This window comes from Sapajus apella, unplaced genomic scaffold (assembly GCF_009761245.1).
Source record: "Sapajus apella isolate SASKATOON/1434 unplaced genomic scaffold, GSC_monkey_1.0 scaffold26, whole genome shotgun sequence".
Taxonomy (NCBI): Eukaryota; Metazoa; Chordata; class Mammalia; order Primates; family Cebidae; genus Sapajus; species Sapajus apella.
In genome coordinates, this window is record NW_022436966.1 from 9,997,793 (window position 1) to 10,017,215 (window position 19,423).

General features: G+C 35.6%; 1 protein-coding gene across 10 annotated transcripts in view; it reads left to right on the top strand.

Moving 5' to 3' along the window:
- WDPCP (WD repeat containing planar cell polarity effector) overlaps window positions 1–19,423 on the top strand; it is a 509,410-nt gene that overhangs the window by 174,196 nt on the left and 315,791 nt on the right. For all 10 annotated transcript variants that reach the window (XR_004273015.1, XM_032291974.1, XM_032291976.1 and 7 more), the window contains one exon: window positions 2,798–2,989. Coding sequence is in view for 9 of the 10 variants with exons in the window: in XM_032291974.1 (XP_032147865.1) it covers window positions 2,798–2,989 (192 nt within the window). In the remaining variant the exon portion in view is untranslated. The remainder of the gene's footprint in view (window positions 1–2,797; window positions 2,990–19,423) is intronic.

Here is a 19,423-nt window from a genome sequence, read left to right on the forward strand (position 1 = left end):
TTCTCATTTTACCCGAAGACCCCATACCATCTTTCGAGGGTAGGATAGCTGCTCTGGTTTCCACTTCATAAGAAAGGAAAGAAAGAAGAAGGCACTTTCAAACGTTAATAGAAAAGTGTAATAAACAAGAAGGGGGAAGAACCCTCCCCCTCCAAGTATAACTGGAGAAAATGCAAAAAGAAATCTCCTTCATGTGTTAGTATCTCTCTCTTCACTAACTCCAGGTAATTTGTTTCCTTACTGTATCAGGGGCTTTACATCTGTTAAGGCAGAATTTTTATTTTAAGTGATGTGTTTAAGTTTTGCCACATTACATTTTAACTGCTGGGAAGGCATATTCTCTGCTAGGATGAGTATCTAATACATTTTCCAGGCTGTTTCAGTTCAAGGCCTCTTTTCAGCAATGACTTGTATTTGCAAGATTGATCCAACCTCTGTGATGTGGATTTGAGACAGTTCACTGTTCACTGGGAACACAGCTGATATACAGCTTCCTTAAAAAAGATGCACACTTATGCCATACCTAGAGCATCTGTAGCAAGGGCAAAGAGTTTGAGAAGCTAGCTCTGTAGCTTGAAACGTGTGTGTGTCTTTGGCAAAGTAATATTTAACTTAACCTTTTACCCTTTGGAATTATTACTTATCCATGAGGTGGCAGTAGTGTGGGAAGGTTTAGTTTTATTTAGTAGAAACATTTATTCTTATAAAAAATAAATTTAACTTGGAATAAAATATATTCAATGAGTTTTTCATTGTGGTAATAAACTACGATCTGTTTTTGTTTACCAGCTTTGTGAAACTTCTTTTCATGATGAGATACGGAAAACAGATCTAGCATTTGGATCCTTAAGCCTTAAGTAAAGGAATTACTTATTTGCTTATTTGAATATGCCTTTGGATTTGAGAAAATAGAACATGGACATCATGTCATTTCTGTACATTAGAAAAGTAATCTGTTTCCCCTTAGAAAGCTTATGAGTTTTATTTTCTGGTTTAATATTTAAAATATATATTTTTAATACTTAGTCAAATCTGCTATTTGTCCATTGGAAGGATATTTTAAGAAATTCATTTATTTTACTATCCCTCTTGGTCATCATGACAGAATACTGATAATATTAAACTCATAGGAAACATGAAATTTCCTGACGTTAAGTTATTTGCATTATGTGACAACTGAAAATGTCAGTCACTCATTGTAACTCAAAATCATCTAGAAATTCATAGGTAACATATTTATGTGGCACATAAGACATCAAAATAATGTATGTGTATTTTTATGTACTTAACAATTTCATTGTGATATTTCTCTCAAATAAGAAGACTTACAACAATGATACTAAAGTACATCTGTGTTGTCTGTCATTGCCCATTTGGATTTTAAAACGAGGAAGTGGTATAGAGTATTGTAATTTTGCTTTTCTTTACAGCTGTAGCATAATTTAATTCTTTCAGATTGACATAATTTTGGCAAAGAAAATTGCAGGGTAAACATCCTTAAACTATTGACCTTTAACAAGTTTTCCTATCTACATTTGAAAAATCCAATTCAATTTATTTAACAGTGAAGGGACAGTGCAAGGAGTTAAATGTTTACCATGAGAGAACAACACTAGTAATTACTTTGATTTTAGTTTCTTTTGATGTGCATTCAGAGGATGAAGAGGTCAATAATATTATGGCCATGCAAATAGAAAAGGGTTCCTTTTGACCATATTGAAAAAAAATAGCAGAGGATTATTAAAGCATTAACCTTGATTTTAATGGCCTTGGTTGAGTGGTGAGATCACAATTTGGATGAGCCTGATTATTTACTAAATACAATACATAAATGCAACGGGTTCTTAACACCCATTGCACTCTGGCATTATCGCATTACTGCCATCCTTTGTTGCCTTGCAGACAGGAATATGAAAGCAATCTGTCATGTAGTAAGACTGGCTCCAGAAGCATTTCTCTGATAAGAAGACCCCCTGCCCTTTGCTAGTGTCTGGTCCAGTAGGCTTAGCCATGCGCTTAATCCCCAGAAAGTGGTTCGATTATTGCTGACCAGCAATGGCAAGATAGTTTTTTTTTTCTTCCAAGCTATCAACCTTCCATTAATTCCTTAAGCAGAAATACGGTGCAATCTATATTTCCTTGGCATGTGTCACACAGATGGTGCCGTGCTTATGTTTTCAAATAACCATGTTCCAAAATAACATAGTTTGAATAATAAATTCTACAAATCCTTCCTAAGAAAGAGAAGCATAATTCTCAGAAGCTGCATAAACTTTTATGCATGATACTGTGACTTATCCCTTTTATGCAGAATATATGTGTATATGTCCCATATATTCTTTAAAGAGATGTTTGCCTCAAGTTGTTTTTCTTTTTATTGTTGTCAGTCATTGTTAACATGTTATGTCTTAAATAGTAGTGAGACATTCTTGGTCAGCAGTACTGAACTTGTCATTTTATACAGCTGGTCTTAAATCCTATGTGTAGGTCGATGCTGTCAAGTAACCATGACTGTACATTTTGGCATTAATTGGAATTGCTACATTCACTTCCTTCCTAACTCACGTTTCTTCTTTTCTTTCCTTTGCTAAAAATGGGGAGAATTTTGAACATATGTCTTTTTTATATATGTGTCAAAAGAATTTGGTAAATTCTGACAGCTTCTTAAGCACATGTTTAACATGCATATTTACTTGACTGTATCTACATTTCCAGATGCTTTCATTTTTGTAATACTTTGAGGATTTTGCGTCTTTCAAAAGAAATGTTTCATGTATGCTTTTTTTTTTATTATTAGATTTTCTATTATGAAATACCTGGCCCAATAAACAAGACAACAGAGCGTCGTCTAGCTATCAACTGTGTTCATGATAGAGTTGTTTGCTGGTGGCCACTGGTCAATGATGATGCTTGGCCTTGGGCCCCCATTTCTTCTGAGAAGGATAGAGCCAATCTACTCCTCCTGGGTTATGCTCAAGGAAGACTAGAGGTAAATCTAAAACAAATATGTACATTTTAATAAAGTGTAAATAGGATTATTAGATTTTTCTATTTTGAAAGAAATGTGAATTATTTTTTACCTATAATTTATTTTTTCAAATATTTTAAAAAAGAAAATTACATATGAAACAAGATCCTAAAAAGCATCACATCCAGAAGATACCCAGACAATTCCAGGGCTGGTCAGAATAGTGTAGTAATTTAGAGTGAGGCTTCCAGGTTCAAATGCTAGCTCTGCCACTATGTAGCTTCCTCTCCTTGACCAAGTTACTAACTTGTATGTGCTATTGTTTTATTATTTGAAAAATTAAAGTTAATGATGATGAATGAGTTAATACATGCATTTAGAGCAATATATATTAAACCCTGAATCATTGTTCACTATTATGACGCATGTTATTATCATTATTAGTTCCATCATTACTGTTTACTCATGATATCATGCCTATGAAAGCTTTTGTTACCAATTACCCTCTTCAAACTTAAGTCAATTAACAAACATTAGTCAAATGTTTATATCGTGTAAGGCCCTTCATGCCAGACCGTAGCTGGGTCAAGGATATGTAAGAGAACTATAAATTAGTCTATGAGGTGAGGACTATATCCTCTATCAATTCATGATAATGGTTTGATCATTCATTCATATATGTGAACCTATGTGTATTTTCTGTTTGTACTAGTACTTTGGGTACAAAATTCTCTATTTTTTCATTATAACTGTAGAAAAAGCTCCCTCTCTCCCTCTTTTTATGCAGGTAAAGTAGTATGGTGCTATATTTTCCTCTATTTCTCAGAATTAATATTCAATATAAGATGAATAAGTTTAAGTATTTTCTATCCATACCTACCTCTCCTGGTTTTATAAACTTTCAGGTTATCTTTTAAGACTGGGGCATCCTAAAGTTTGATGTGTAATATATATGTATGTATGTCTTCTGCAAAAATCCTCTTAATTACCTCTAGATTTTTTAGTTTTCTTTTTCTGGAACTCTTCTAATTCTGTTGCAGTGACTAAAATCACTTGTAGTGATGTAGGTGTGGATTTTTGTGAGGCTAAAGAAGCGCCCTTTTTCTACTCATTTCCTGTTCATGATCACCATTTTATTGATCTTGGGTTCAGAAGTTCATTGAGTAAAAGACTTTGTTAAAATGACTTAATGTAATTAAACTAATTAGAATTCAATTAAATGTGTGTCTTATAATAAAAGTAAAAATAATTAGTTTTTAATTATATATTTTACAAATTACCTTTCTTTGAAATGAGTCTTTATATTGAAATTAGGACTGTCCTAAAAGGGTATACATAGTCTACATACCTCATTGCCTAGTGTCATCTAGATAATTGAACAAACTTGGAGTTGCCTGTTGATCGCCCCATATACTAACTATATGACTTTAATCAAGTTTACTACCTCTAAGCTTCTGCCTGCTTCTAGCTGATTCTGTGTTCTGTGGCTTTGAGTTGATAACCTTCCCTCTCTGGCTTTAGTATTCTTATTTTTAAAACGATAGAGTTAATCCTGATAGGTCACCTCTAGGTCTTTAACAGCTCTAAAAAGTGCTTCTATGGATCCTGAAGCACAGATCTGATTTAAACATTGCCTGCCCAAAAGTCTTCCGTAGATGCTAAAACCAAACTCAGCCTCAGCACTAAAAAACCCACCCTGATTGGCCTTGGCTTACCTTTCCAATGTTGTTTCCTTACATAAGCCATGTCTTAGTTAAATGAATTTACTTGCGGACTCATTATTTCCTACCTCTGCCTGTGCACATTAATGCTATTTCTACTTGTAATAGCTGTTATTTAGCAACTATTGAGCATGACCATGGGGGTAAACAGTGTATTTCGTACCAAGGGATATGACTAAGAAACTGTCCTTGCCAGCAAGGATCTTAGTGTCTGCCAATAAGAGACAAATATGAAAATGTGTAAGTGCATTAAAGTGTTAATGGTGCTGTGGGTAGAGTATGTGTAAGCTGTAGTGGGAGCCAACGGAAATGGTGATTGATTCTACTTAAAGAGATGTTAAGTAGGGAAGATTGAAGAGGCTTCCCAATGTGTTCAAATATGAGCATGGCCCACAATTTTACTTTTTAAATTATCCTTTGTAGGGTTGATGTCAAAGTTATACTAGCTCTGTAGTATGATTTGGCTAGCTTTTTCCTTTCCTCCTCTCTTAAACAGTACCAAAAGGAATTGATACTTGAAAGTTTGGTAAAACCTAGCTTTAAAATTTCCTGGGTGTGATGTCTTTCAGGGATGGTAGATTTTTCATTACTGATTTTACTTTTAAAGGGTTTTTTTTTTCTTTTATTTCTGTAATTTGTGTTTCTAGAAAACTATTCCTTTTTTGCATTCGAATATTTTTTCATAAAGTTGTATCCAAATTTGTACATGATTCTTTATTCACCACTGATTGTATAATTTCCTCTCTTTTGATCTTATTAAGATAAATAATTCATTTTTTTTGTCAAGAGCTTTTTAGGAATTAGCCCTTTTAATTATTGTAGCTGGAAAAATTTGTAAAGATTTCTTTTTTAGAACTTTATGTGAAATTTATTATGCAAAAAGTGTAATCTTTTAGAAGAAATGTCTAGGACACTAATTGTTTTCCTTGTGTGTGTGTGGAGACATAATCTTTAAATATGAAGTATAGAAATTTTTAGAATATTATGAACCAAAAGCACCAGTCTATTAAAGGTAGTATTCAGGAATATATTCCTTTAAACTTTTTTTTTTCCATTAGCGGCCAAGGAGCTTCTTGGACTAATCATCAGGATAAAGATACAATATACTCTTAAACCCTAAAATTCAAACTAAAAATATAGCAGCCTCACAGAGAAGAAATTTCTTCATTGGATCTATTGAACTATAGAATATTTAAAAAACATTTATCATCTAGGTTCAATCAGAAAAGATAATAAGCTTTTATTTGGGCAATGGAAGGATCTTAGAACGTAGTTTGTAGCCTTGACAATGTATTAAAATCACTTACAGAGCTTTTAAAAGGGGCCCACCCAGACCAGTTGCATCTGAATCTCTGGAAGGGAGGGAGTATCAGTATTTTTTATGGGTTCCCTAGGTGATTCTTGTGTGTATCCAAGTTGAGAACCACTGCTATACAGCAAACTTAAAAAAATTTTTTTTAAAGCCATCTTTTTTTATGTAACAGACCATGGAAAGGATAAGGCCCACATACTGAACCAAATGAGAGTTTTAACAGTAGATTCTAAGTAGAAAATTGGCTTACGAAGCAGCTAAAAACAACAAAACAAAGGAAACATAGAAATAAGCTCTCTGTGACTGAATTATGTGACTTTCAGAGGAGAAACATTTTTAAATTATTTTATGGATATTAGAAAACTGCTAGTCTAATTTCACACCACAGAGCTGTAAACAACAGTCCATATCTTAATTAGAAAAACAGAATAGAGAGAATCATGCAGTCTAAGAAAAAAAGTTTTTGAAAAATGTACAATAGATGGCACAGAAAAAAAATTGTTATCAGTAAATTCATTTTAACATATTAATATATTTTAATGGTGTATATTTATCACTTATAACATGGTAGTTGTTTTCGTTTGAATTTCCACATACTCTTTTTCTTTTATTTTTCAACTTATTTTAGAATTGGGAGGTACCTGTGCAGGCTTGTTTTAAGGTATATTGCATGATGCTGTGGTTTGGGGTGCAATTAAAACCATCACCCAGCTAGTGAGCGTAGTACCCAATAGGTAGTTTTTCAGTTCTTGTCCTCCTCTCTCTGTCCTCGCTCTACTATTAGTCCCCACTGCCTATTGTTCCCCTCTTTATGTGCATGTATACCCAGTGTATAGCTCCCACTTATAAGTGAGAACTGTTAATACAACAGTATTAACTTTTCTGTTCCTGCATTAATTCACTTACATAATGGCCTCCAGCTGTATCTCTGTTGCTGCAAAGGACATACTTTTGTTCTTTTTTATGGCTGCATAGTATTTCGTGTGTGTGTGTGTCTGTGTGTGTGTGTGTGTGTGTGTGTGTATCACATTTTCTTTATCCAATACACCATTTGATGGGCACCTGGGTGGATTCTATGTTTTTGCTATTGCGAATAGCCCTGTAGTGAACTTATAGGTGCACATGTCCTTTTGGTAGAATGGTTTATTTTCTTTTTGGTGTATACCCCGTAATGGGATGGCTAGGTCAAATGGCAGTTCAACTCTTAGTTCTTTGAGAATCAATTTCCAAACTGCACTCCACAGTGAATAGACTAATTTACATATCCATCAACAGTGTGTAAGTATCCCCTTTTCTCTGTAGCCTCACCAATTTCTGTTATTTTTTGAATTTTTAACAAAAGCCATTCTGACTGGTGTGTGATGGTATCTCATTTTGGTTTTGATTTGCATTTCTCTGATAATTAATGATTATGAGCATTCTTTCATATGTTTGTTGGCTACTTGTGTATGTCTTCTTTTGAGAAGTTCATGTCCTTTGCCTGCTTTCTATAGAGGTTATTTGTTTTTTGCTTCTTGATTTGTTTACGTTCCTTATAAATCCTATATATAGACCTTTGTTGGATGCAAAGTTCACAAGTACTTTCTCTCATTCTGTAGGTTGTCTGTTTACATCCTTTATAGTTTCTCTTGCTGTGTAGAAGGTCTTTAGTTTAATTAGGCCCCACTTATCAATTTGTGTTTTTGTTGCATTTGAGTTTGAGGTCTTTAACATAAATTAGTTGCCAAGACTGTTATTGAGAAGGGTATTTCCTAGGTTTCCTTCTAAGATATTTGTAGTTTGAGGTCTTAGGTTTAAGTTTTTAATTCGTCTTCAGGTAATTTTTGTTTATGGTGGATAGGTGGGGTTCCAGTTTCATTCTTTTGCATATGAATAGCCAGCTATCCTAACACTGTTTGTTGAATAGAGAGTATTTCCCCATTACTTATTTTTGTCAGGTTTGTTGAAGATCAGGATGGTTGTAGGTGTGTGACTTTTTTTCTGGGTTCTCTATGCTATTCCATATCTAGGTTGCTTTGGGCATTATGGCCATTTTAACAATAAGGATTCTTTCAATCTCTGAGCATGGAATATTTGTCTATTTATTTGTGTTGTCTCTGATTTCTTTCAACAGTGTTTTATAGTTCTTATTGTAGAGATCTTTCCCGTCTCTAGTTAGCTGTCTTCCTAGGCATTTTATTCTTTTTGTGGCTGTTGTGAACGAGATTGCATTCTTGATCTGCCTCTCAGCTTGGACATTATTGGTGTAGAAGAATCTTGCTTGATTACCCTGGCTAGGACTTCCAGTACTATACTGAATAGGAATGGTGAGAGTGGGCATTCTTGTCTTGTTCCAGTTTTCAAGAAGAATGCTCCCAGCTTTTGCTCATTCAGTATGATGTGGCCTGTGGATTTGAAATAGATGTCTTTTATTATGTTGAAGTATGTTCCTTCGATACCTTGTTTGTTAGGGGTTGTGAAAGGAAGTTGGATTTTATTGAAAACCTTTTCTGCATCTATTGAGATAATCATGTGTTTTTTGTCTTTAGTACTGTTTATGTGATAAATCACATTTATCGATTTGTGTATGTTGAACCAACCTTGCATCCCAGGGATAAAATCTACTTGATTGTGGTGAATTAACTTTTTGGTGTGCTGCTGGATTTGGTGGGCTTGTGTTTTGTTGAGGATTTTTGCCTCTATGTTCATCAGGGATGTTGGCCTGACGTTTTCTTTTTTTGTTGTGTCTGCCAGATTTTGGTATCAGGATGATGCTGGCTTCGTAGAATGAGTTAGAGAGGAGTCCCTCCTCCTCGATTTTTTTTGGAATAGTTTCAGTAGGATTGGTACCAGTTCTTCTTTTTACGTCTGGTGGAATTCGGCTGTGAATCCATCTGGTCCAGGGCTTTTTTTGGTTGGTAGGATTTTTATTACTGATTCAATTTTGGAACTCATTATTGGTCTGTTCAGGTTTTCCCTTTCTTCCTGGTTCAGTCTTGGAGCGTTTTGTGTTTCCAAGAATATGTCTTATTTTCTATAGATTTTCTATGTTGTATGCATAGAGGTGTTCATAATAGTCTCTCAGGATCTTTTGCATTCCTGTGGGATCAGTTGTAATGTCATCTTTGCTGTTTCTGGCTGTGCTTATTTGGATCTTCTTTCTTTATTGCTTTGTTAATCTAGCTAGCACTCTATTAATCTTGTTTATTCTGTCAGAAAACCACTTTTGGTTTCATTGATCTTTTGTATGGATTTTTGTGTTTCAATTTTATCAGTTCTCTGATATTAGCTTTTCCTTTTCTACAGCTACCTTTGGGGTTCATTTGTTGTTTTTTTCCTAGTTCCTCTAAGTGCAATGTTAGATTGTTAATTTCAGAGCTTTCTAACTTCTCGATGTAGGCATTTACTGCTATAAACTTTCCTCTTAACACTCTTTTCACCCAGAGATTTTGTATGTTGTGTCTCTGTTTTCATTAATTTCAAGAATTTTAAAATTTCTGCCTTAATTTCATTGTTTACTCAGAAGTTATTCAGGAGTAAGTTATTTAATTTCCATGTAATTTTGTGGTTTTGAGAGAACTTTTGCTATTGGTTTATATTTTTATTGCTATATGATCCAAGAATATAGTTGATATAATTTTGATTTTTTTTTTTAAATTTATTGAGACCTGCTTTATGGCTGAGGAAGTTGTCAGTTTTAGAGTGTGTCCTTTGTGCAGATGAGAAGAAGGTATATTCTGTGGTTGTTGGGTGGAGTGTTCTCTTATATGACTATCAGGTCCAATTAGTCCAGAATTTCATTACCTTGATGCTCTGTCAATTACTGTCAGTGGGTTGTTAAATTCTCCCTCTATTATTGTGTGGCTAAGTCTTTTATGTAGATCAAGGAGAACTTGTTTTATGAATGTAGGTGCTCTAATGTTGGGTACATATATATTTAGGATAGTTAGATCTTCTTGTTAAATTGAACCCTTTTGTTATTATGTAATACTCTTCTTTGTCCTTCTCAACTATTGTTAAAGTCTGTTTTATCTGATATAAGAATACTGGCCCCTGTTCTTTTTTGATTTCTGTTTGCATGATAGATCTTTCTCCATCTGTTTAGTTTGAGTGAATGGGTGTTGTTAAATGTAAGTTGAGTCTCTTAAAGGCAACAGACTCTTGGATCTTGTCTTTTTATTCAACTTGCAACTCTGTGCCTTTTAAGTGGGGTGTCTGGACCATTTACATTCAAAGTTGATATGTGAGATTTTGATGCTGTCATTGTGTTACTAGCTGGTTGTTATGTAGATATGATTGTGTAGTTGCTTTATAGTATTTGTGGGCTATGTGCTTACTTGTGTTTTTATGGTAGCTGGTATTGTTCTTTTGTTTCCATGTTTACCACTCCCTTAAGGACCTCTTGTAAGGCTGATGTACTAAGAAATTCCCTTAGCATTACTTGTTTGAGAAAGATTTTTCTTCTTCACTTATGAAGCTTAGTTTGGCGAGATGTGATATTCTTGGTTGGAATTTCGTTTCTTTAAAGATGCTTTTTTTTTTTTTTTTTTTTTTCTTCAGAGGGAGTCTCACTCTGTTGCCCAGGCTGGGGTACAGTGGCATGATCTCAGCTCATTGCAACCTCCACCTCCTGGGTTCAAGTGATTCTCCTGCCTCAGCCTCCTGAGTAGCTGGGACTACAGTTGTGCCCTACCACACCCAGCTAATTTTTGTGTTTTTTAGTAGAGACAGGGTTTCACCATATTGGCCAGGCTGGTCTTGAACTCCTGACCTAGTGATCAGTCTGCCTTGGCTTCCCAAAGTGCAGGGATTACAGGCATGAGCCACTGTGCCTGGCCACCTCTTCTGCCTTTTAAGTTTCTGCTGAGAGGTCTGCTGCTAGCCTGATGTGGTTCCCTTTGTAAGTGACCTGACCCTTCTGTCTAGCTCTCTTTTTTTTCTTTGATGTTGACTTTGGGCAGTCTGAAGAGGATGTGCCTTGGGAATGGTTGTCTTTTATAGTGTCTTGCATGGGTTTTCTGTATTTCTTGAATTTGCATGTCAGTCTCCTAGCAAGATTGGGAGCGTTTTCTTGAACTGTACTCTCAAATATGTTTTCCAAGTTGCTTACTCTCTCTTCTTCCCTCTCAGAAATGCTAGTGAGTCATAGGTTTGGCTTCTTTACATAATCCCATATTTTGCACAAGTTTATTCCTTTTAAAAATTCTTTTTAAAAAGTTTTTTCTTATTGAGTTGATTTGAAGAACTGGTCTTTGAGCTCTGAGATTCTTTTCCCAGCCTAGTCCATTATGTTGTTAATGCTTCCAACTGTATTTTGAAGTTCTTGTAGTGAATTTTTCAGTTTCAGAAGTTGGGTTTGGTTGTTTCTAAAAATGACTGTTTCATCTTTCTACTCTTGAATCATTTTAATGGATTCACTGGGTTCTTTCTATTGGGTTTCAACTTTCTGCTGAATCTTGATGAGCTTCATTGCCACCCATATTCTGAATTCTGTGTCATTTCTGTCACTTCAGTTTTGTAAAGAACCATTGCTAGGAAGCTAGTGCATTTGTCTGGAAGTAAGGGGACACTCTAACTTTTTCAATCACCAAAGATTTTGCACCTATCCTTTCTCATGTGAGTGGGCTGGTACTGTCTTTTTGGATTTGCTGTTGTTGAATGGGGCTTTCTGTTTTTATAATTTATTCCCTTGAGTTTTTAACTGTGGTACAAGTTGAGTACAGTCAGTAGGCCTTGTTTCTGGATGCTTTCAGGTCCAGATGTCTGCACAGGATCTTCATTTGTGGCTAGTTGTTGCCCTGGGTTTCACAAGCTATGTATACTCGAATTATTTTTGGTGTTGTAATTTAGGCTGCAATCCAGTAGATGGCGCTTAAGAGTAAAGACTGGCAGATAAGTTCTTAGCCACGTGGCTAAGAAGTTGGAAGTTCAGCACATTGGAAGTTCAGCACATTGGAAGCATCTCTCTGTGGTGTAGGAGGTGCCATAACCCCATCACCAGATCCATCCCCCAGCCTTGGGGAATCCCCCTCTGATTACTGGCACCTCCCACAATACCTTTGTTAGGTATTCTAGGCCTCAGACTTCCTTAGATAGGGGCTGTAGCTGGCAGGCAGGCTGTACCCTTCCCAGATAACCCTGTGGAGGGAGGCATGCCCAGTTCCGTACCAGCCCACAAGAGCCCACAAGTACCCATGTTTCACTATTCTGAGTATTCTGAAAGTGGAAGCTCTTCCCCTGCTTACATGCTGGCCACAGATCTCAGCTTGGCTCCCTGAGCTATGTGCTGTAACCCTGGGGCATTGGGACTGTGCCTGCAGCTTTGCTTTCTGCCCCTGGTTTGGATCATGGTTATGCTGGGGCAGTCAGCATGCTCCAAGGCCACCGGCAGAGCACTTAGGCTGGGCAGTGGAGGCTGTGCTGTGTACACACTCTTGGAGGAGTGGCCAAGCAGGGGCCTTGGGAGAGGCTGGACAAAGCGGGTATGAAGAACAGTCATGCCCCAGTCCTATGAGAAAGATGGCCCTCTTTTCTCCTGGCTCAGTGGTCAACTGGGGATAGAGCTATTTGGAGGAAGATGGTGAATCTGTGATCACATTTTGCTGCTGCTGCCCCACCTACAACTGTCCCCCCACCCCCTGCAGACCTCCCTGAGTTCCATGCTGGCTAAAGCTTTGTCTCTGCCTATTCTCTGGACGGATCCCCCTGCCAATTCAAACATGTATGGAGGTTGTGGGATCTCTTGTGGCTGGCATCCCAGAGGGCAGCAGCGAGAGAGGGTTCCCCTACCATCACTTCACTCACCCCTTCTTTAGGAGCTGTTTAGGGCCAGGATCTAGTCCTGGTGCTCAGCAATCCCATGCAGGGTTCCTAGCTTCCACGATCTTCAGCTTTGTGTCTGCATCCCTCTCTATTGAATTTCAGTGTTTTTTGTCTGAAGATCTGTTCCAAGTACCTTGGCTTACCCAATATTTTGGTCTCTCTCAGTGGTAGAGCTACATCCTGGCTGTGTCTAGTTGGCCATCTTGTCCCTCATTAATCTCCACATACTTTTAATATTTCCTTTTGGAAAGTTATTATCCTCTAAGAACTAGTATTTTATTCATTTGCTTTGTCACATAATTCATTTATCAACAAACACAATTAGTTTGAACAAATGTTTATCAGTAATGTGAACCAATATCAGTAATGTGATGACAATTTATTCTGTCCTTACTTTAGTATCTAAGCAGGTATTTTAACATTTCAGATGTATAGACTTGATAATGCTTACTGAGTATGGTGGTAATTTCATTATCTCTTACTCAGAACAGTTCCTTGAATTTATTTACCAAATTAACCAAAAACATATAAGCAGAGCTATTAAACCTTAAAATATGTCGTCAGGGAAACATAACATCATGAAGATAATTTTCCCATAAGGAGAAAAAACTGGTTACCAGTGATTTTCAGGAGTAGTAACTGATGGGAAAGTAATAATGTAACCAACTATTTTCAGGAGCAGTAACTGATGGGAAAGTAATCATGTAACCAACTACAATATAGGCATTCAGAAAGCATTATAAATGCATCCAACTGAAAAGCTGAAATACTTAAGAAACTTCTCTTCCCAAGAAATGCAGATACGGTGTTAGCTTTCAACCAGTGACAAAGATATTATTCTTTAGGGATGCTGGTTTTTAAAGAAACTGCTTTATTATAAAATAAAGCGCACATAAAGCCATAGAAAATAACTGCATAGTTTAATGAGCTATTAAAAAGGAAACACTCCTGGAACTACCACCCAAGTGAAGAAATCACTTTTCTGTGCAGGCACCCAGAAGTACCTCCATGTGCTCTGTCATGATCTTAACCCCTTCCCTGTCCCACAAAGTAACCACTGTTATGACTTTTTATCACATTCTTGTATACCCGTATAGCTTTTATAACCAAGTATGCATCCCTAGAAACCATGGTTCAATATTAGCCATTTAAGATATTTTAATGTATATCTTAAATCTCCTTTAATGTACAAGTCCCCCATCCATCCTTTCTTTTTCTGTAAAATTTGTCTGTTGAAACTGTAGTGTCCCACAGTCTGGATTTTGTTGCTTGCATATTCATGTTTGGTTCAGTATGTTTCTGTTATTTGAAAATTCCTCAAGTTAGTAGTCAGTTTTGGCAAGACTATATGAGATGATATGTCTTTCGTCAGGAGGCACATAATTTCAGATTGTCTTTCAGTTCTTTCTCTTTTTTGATGTTAGCGGCTGTTTGATGTTCAATGCTTAGATCCATTAATTCATTACAGTTGCAAAATGATAAGATTATAATAAATATAATATTTAGTTTTCATTGATTACTCAGGATACTTTTATAAAGGGACACTTCTACTCAACTTCCATATGTTTCCCAATGGTTGTACTTATATAGGGTAAACAGGACAAATGTCTGATTATTTTCTGTTTGCCAGTTTTTGAGGTAATGAATTGATTCTTTAGTACTCTCTGAAGGTGCCCTGTTAGGTTTTGTTTTTAAAATAGCATTATTCATGAATTTTAATATATTTGATTTAATGGGGTCCTAAATTATAACTGTTATCATTTGGAAGCTAAGATTGTCCCATTTTAGGCCAGCAGGAGGCTCTTGAGGTTGGCTGTTCTTTTTTGTTGGCCTTAGCAGTCTTGGGTATATTCCTTGTTTATCTTGTATATTTTCTGTCCCACATCTGGTATTAATCATTTCTCTAAGATACTGTGGTTTCCTTTTTAATGGAAAATGATATTTTAAGCTCAAGTCAGGGTGCTAGTGATATTAGGCTGTTGTTTTGGGTTGGTTATTGTTTCTAGGTTTCTTCAGTAAAAAGAGAGATTATATATATATATATATATGTTTGTAGTGAGTCCATATCAATATTTATAACTTAAATTCAGGACTACAGAGTTTTTAATTTAACCTATTCTTTATATTACATTTATATCTTCTTCTTTTTGTATTAAAAATCTTAGTAGGGACACAGGATTAATTAGAATATCCCATAATTTCTTATTTATTTTACCCCACAGTAAACACTTAACAGTCTCAGGATAATCATGCTGATACTACCACTACATATAATGTTCTCTTTCTTTTAATCTTCATCTAGTTGTCTGTGGGTTTTTGGTTTTACCCTTTCATTTAACTGTCTGTTTTATGTGGGGACTTAGAAAAATTAAAAATCTGTGGTACTTTCTCTGACACCTCTCCAGAATTAGGGATGCTGTATTCATGGTCATGATGAACAGGTTTAGTTTGAACCAACTTTTGTGAAAGTGTAATGCCTGTGTTTAGATTCGCATTTTTGCTTATGGCTGTCCAGTTGTTCCAGTACTATTTCTTGAAAAGATTATCCTTTCTCCATTTAATTGCCTTTGCTACTTTGTAAAATATCAGTTGATTTTATTTGTGTGGGTCTATTTCTGGGCTTTCTATTCTGTTCCATTGATCTATTTGCTTATGTTTTTAATAAAATAAAAATTTTAATATATTGTGTTTACTGTTATAGCAAGTAGTTCTGTGGATTGGAGGATTTTATTAATATAAACATAATTTGTAACTTTCACATGCCCAAAAATATGCATAAGGAAATGCTTATACTTACTAGTAAATATGTTTTTCTAAACTTTTCTTTTTGTGCTTGTAAGCATTTATATATTTGTCCTGTATACAAATGCCAGATTTCATTGAAAACTGTTACAAATAAGAGCGGTATCCATTTGAAAAGAATTTCTACTATTTTGTCTTTAATTGATAAGTTGAATAAGTAAAGATGTAGAGAAATAGAGAACTTTCATTCACTATTATTGTAGAGTAAATTAGTAAACTCTAATAGTTTAGCAATAGGTAATATAATTGAAAGTGAATATCGTACAGTATTTAAGAAAACCTGACCCATGTACACAGAAGGCATGTACAGTAGTGTTCATAGCATCATTGTAATAGTAAAATACACTGGAAACAACATAAATATCTACCAACAGGAAAATGAAAACATTTCATGGTGAATTCAAAGGGTGGAATGCTCTACAGCAGTTTAAGTGACCGCTATGTGATCATGTGAAATCTGAAAGAATAAGTTGTGCAAAAAGAAATTATAGTATGACAAAATATATTTACATAAATTTTAAAACATTCAGAATAATGCTATGTGTTCTGTAGCATTGCTCTTGATTGATGATGAAGTAGTATGCATAAGAATAAATAACAAATTCATAATAGTGTTGCATCTGAGGAGGGAGACAAGGGTATGGGATTTGGCAGGCCTTAACTTCATCTGTGCTACTTATTTCTTTAAAAGAAATGAAGCAAAAGGATAGTATTTCATGAAACTGATTTTCTCATTTATCGTAGTATTCTAATTTTATGTGTATTTTGAATGCTTCATGGTAAAAAAAGAAAGTAAAAATAAGGTGTAGGTTTTATCTTCTGTTTCTTAAAAAAAAAAAAAAGTAAAAATGAAGTGTACCTTTTATCTTCTGTTTCTAAAAATTTCCACAAAGTAAGGAGGGAAATAGAGATGTCAGAAAAAATTCTACTGATTAGCTAAGAACTTTTGGTTGCTGCATAATCTTTTGGCAGAAAGTATTCAAAACATTAAATGTTTACCTACAGGAAAATGAAATACCTTGGTTACCTACTGACACTTACCGGTGAAAGTTTTCAGTTCTAGAAAAGGCCACTCATTAAGTAATTTTTTTTTTTCCTGATTTTTGTATTGAGTGACTTTAAAAGGACTGTATGGATATATTCCATACCTGAAACAGGAAACATGAGGATCTTAAGCCTATCTGTATGATTGTTTTTCTGCTTTTTGTTCTTTCCTGATTTTAAAGTATCTTCCAGAGATTGGCATCAATCATGTTGACTGGTTATTTGTTTGCTTCCTCCTTTGATGGCATTTGGATCAAGTCTATCTACATTTTTCAGATGTAGCTTTTTAAAAATGAAAGTGAATCATTTCAGTGATGCATTTTTCAGCAGGTTTCAACCTTAAATAAGACAATGTATGACTGATTTCTAGTTGTCTAAAACAATCATTTTAAGATACACTAAAGGATAAACTACTACCTTGTTCATGTTTGAAACTGGGAAATCCCAGGACTTTTAGAACTTTATTCTACTCTTTCTTAGCTTGAATTATTCAGTTCTTACCATTTTTTCTTTACTGCACAGTTTTGTTTAAAACAAACAAAAAAACAAGAAAAACCAAACACGGGACATTGGCCATCCATTTCTTGTGTAACAGTCTTCCCCTCACTGGCCATTTTTAACACTGCATAGCCTGTGGTTTAGCTAACACGTTGCCTGTGTTTCTTTGCTTTTCTTCTTTGTACCACTGTATTGCCTTAGAATTAAAACAGAGATATATCCCAGCACTTTGGGAGGCTGAGGCGGGTGGATCACGAGGTCAAGAGATCGAGACCATCCTGGTCAACATAGTGAAACCCCATCTCTACTAAAACTACAAAAAATTAGCTGGGCATGGTGGTGCATGCCTGTAATCCCAGCTACTCAGGAGGTTGAGACAGGAGGATTGCCTGTACCCAAGAGGCGGAGGTTGCGGTGAGCCGAGATCGCGCCATTGCACTCCAGCCTGGGTAACAAGAGTGAAACCCTGTCTCAAAAAAAAAAAACAGAGATATTTTCCTTTAGATTTTAAGGCTTTTATCAGATTTTTCACCTCACAAAAGTTTTTTCTTCATCCCTTAATTATCTGTACTGTTTTCCCCCTTCTAATTGTTTGCCTTTTCACTGTCTTCAGTAGAACTTTTTATCCTGTTTTTTATCACAAGTATTTCCTTTTGAATTCTAGTGACCAGTTCCTGAAACCTCTGACATATATTTTAAGACTCTTTAGTTATTAGATTTCAGAATTCACCAAGTCTAGGAAGGACCTGAAGACAAGATTAAGACAAAGAACCCAGTAAGTGGAGGGATTCTTGTATCATGAAGTTTGTTGATGATAATGATGAGCATGCCTCATGGAAGTTGAGAGTAGATTTCAAATTAATCTTGATAGGTTACACTAATGTCACCAACACAATCCTATCTTTTCGGATTTTTCTGTCTCCATGTGCTTTTCTTGAGGGCATTGCCACTTAGCATTTCTCCCTTCATTACACACCATATATTTAGTTCTAGGACTTGATCATCTTTTGACTAGTATTTCAACCTAAGCTGATTTTGGGAGAAAAATGAGCTGAATAGGATAAGAGCCTTCTTAGTATGGACAAGTTTGGATTTTTAAAAGTCTGTTTTTTTCTAGGTATTTTCAATAACTACATAATTATATTTTGGTGTTTCCACCTTCTATTTGCAAGGATCTGCTAACAGAATATCTGATAGCTAGAAAATATATTAACTTTTTTCTGTCTTTATATATTTCTTTAGTAAATAGAGTGTACTCTACGAAGTTTAAAGCATTTAAATCCAGGTATTTGCACTTCATCATCTTGGTCTATCACATTAGCATTTTCCTAGAAGAACTAAATGACTGAATTTTCTTCTCTTACATATGATTGCCATATTTTATCTCAGCCCATTTTTATCAACGATTGTCTGTTTCTCCTACTTTTTAAATACAAAATGTCTTCAAAATTCTTTTTTTTAAATTGCGTTTTAGGTTTTGGAGTACATGTGAAGAACATGCAAGATTGTTGCATAGGTACACACATGGCAGTGTGATATTCTGCCTTCCTCCCCATCACCTGTATCTGGCATTTCTCCCCATGCTATCTCTCCCCAACTCCCCACCCCCCGATGTCCCTCCCCTATTTCCCCCCGACAGATCCCAGTATGTGATGCTCTTCTCCCTGTGTCCATGTGTTCTCATTGTTCAACACCCACCTATGAGTGAGAACATGCAGTGTTTGATTCTCTGTTCTTGTGTCCGTTTGCTGAGAATGATGGTTTCCAGGTTCGTCCATGTCCCTACAAAGGACACAAACTCATTGTTTTTGATGGCTGCATAGTATTCCATGGTGTATATGTGCCTCATTTTTCCTGTCTAGTCTATCATCGATGGGCATTTGGGTTGGTTCCAGGTCTTTGCTATTGTAAACAGTGCTGCAATGAACATTCGTGTGCACGTGTCCTTACAGTAGAACAATTTATAATCCTTTGGATATATACCCAGTAATGGGATTGCTGGGTCAAATGGAATTTCTATTTCTATGTCCTTGAGGAATCGCCACACTGTCTTCCACAATGGTTGAGCTAATTTACACTCCCACCAACAGTGTAAAAGTGTTCCTGTTTCTCCACCTCCTCTCCAGCATCTGTCTCCGGATTTTTTAATGATTGCCATTCTAACTGGCGTGAGATGGAATCTCAATGTTGTTTTGATTTGCATTTCTCTAATGACCAGTGATGATGAGCATTTTTTCATATGTTTGTTGGCCTCATGTATGTCTTCTTTTGTAAAGT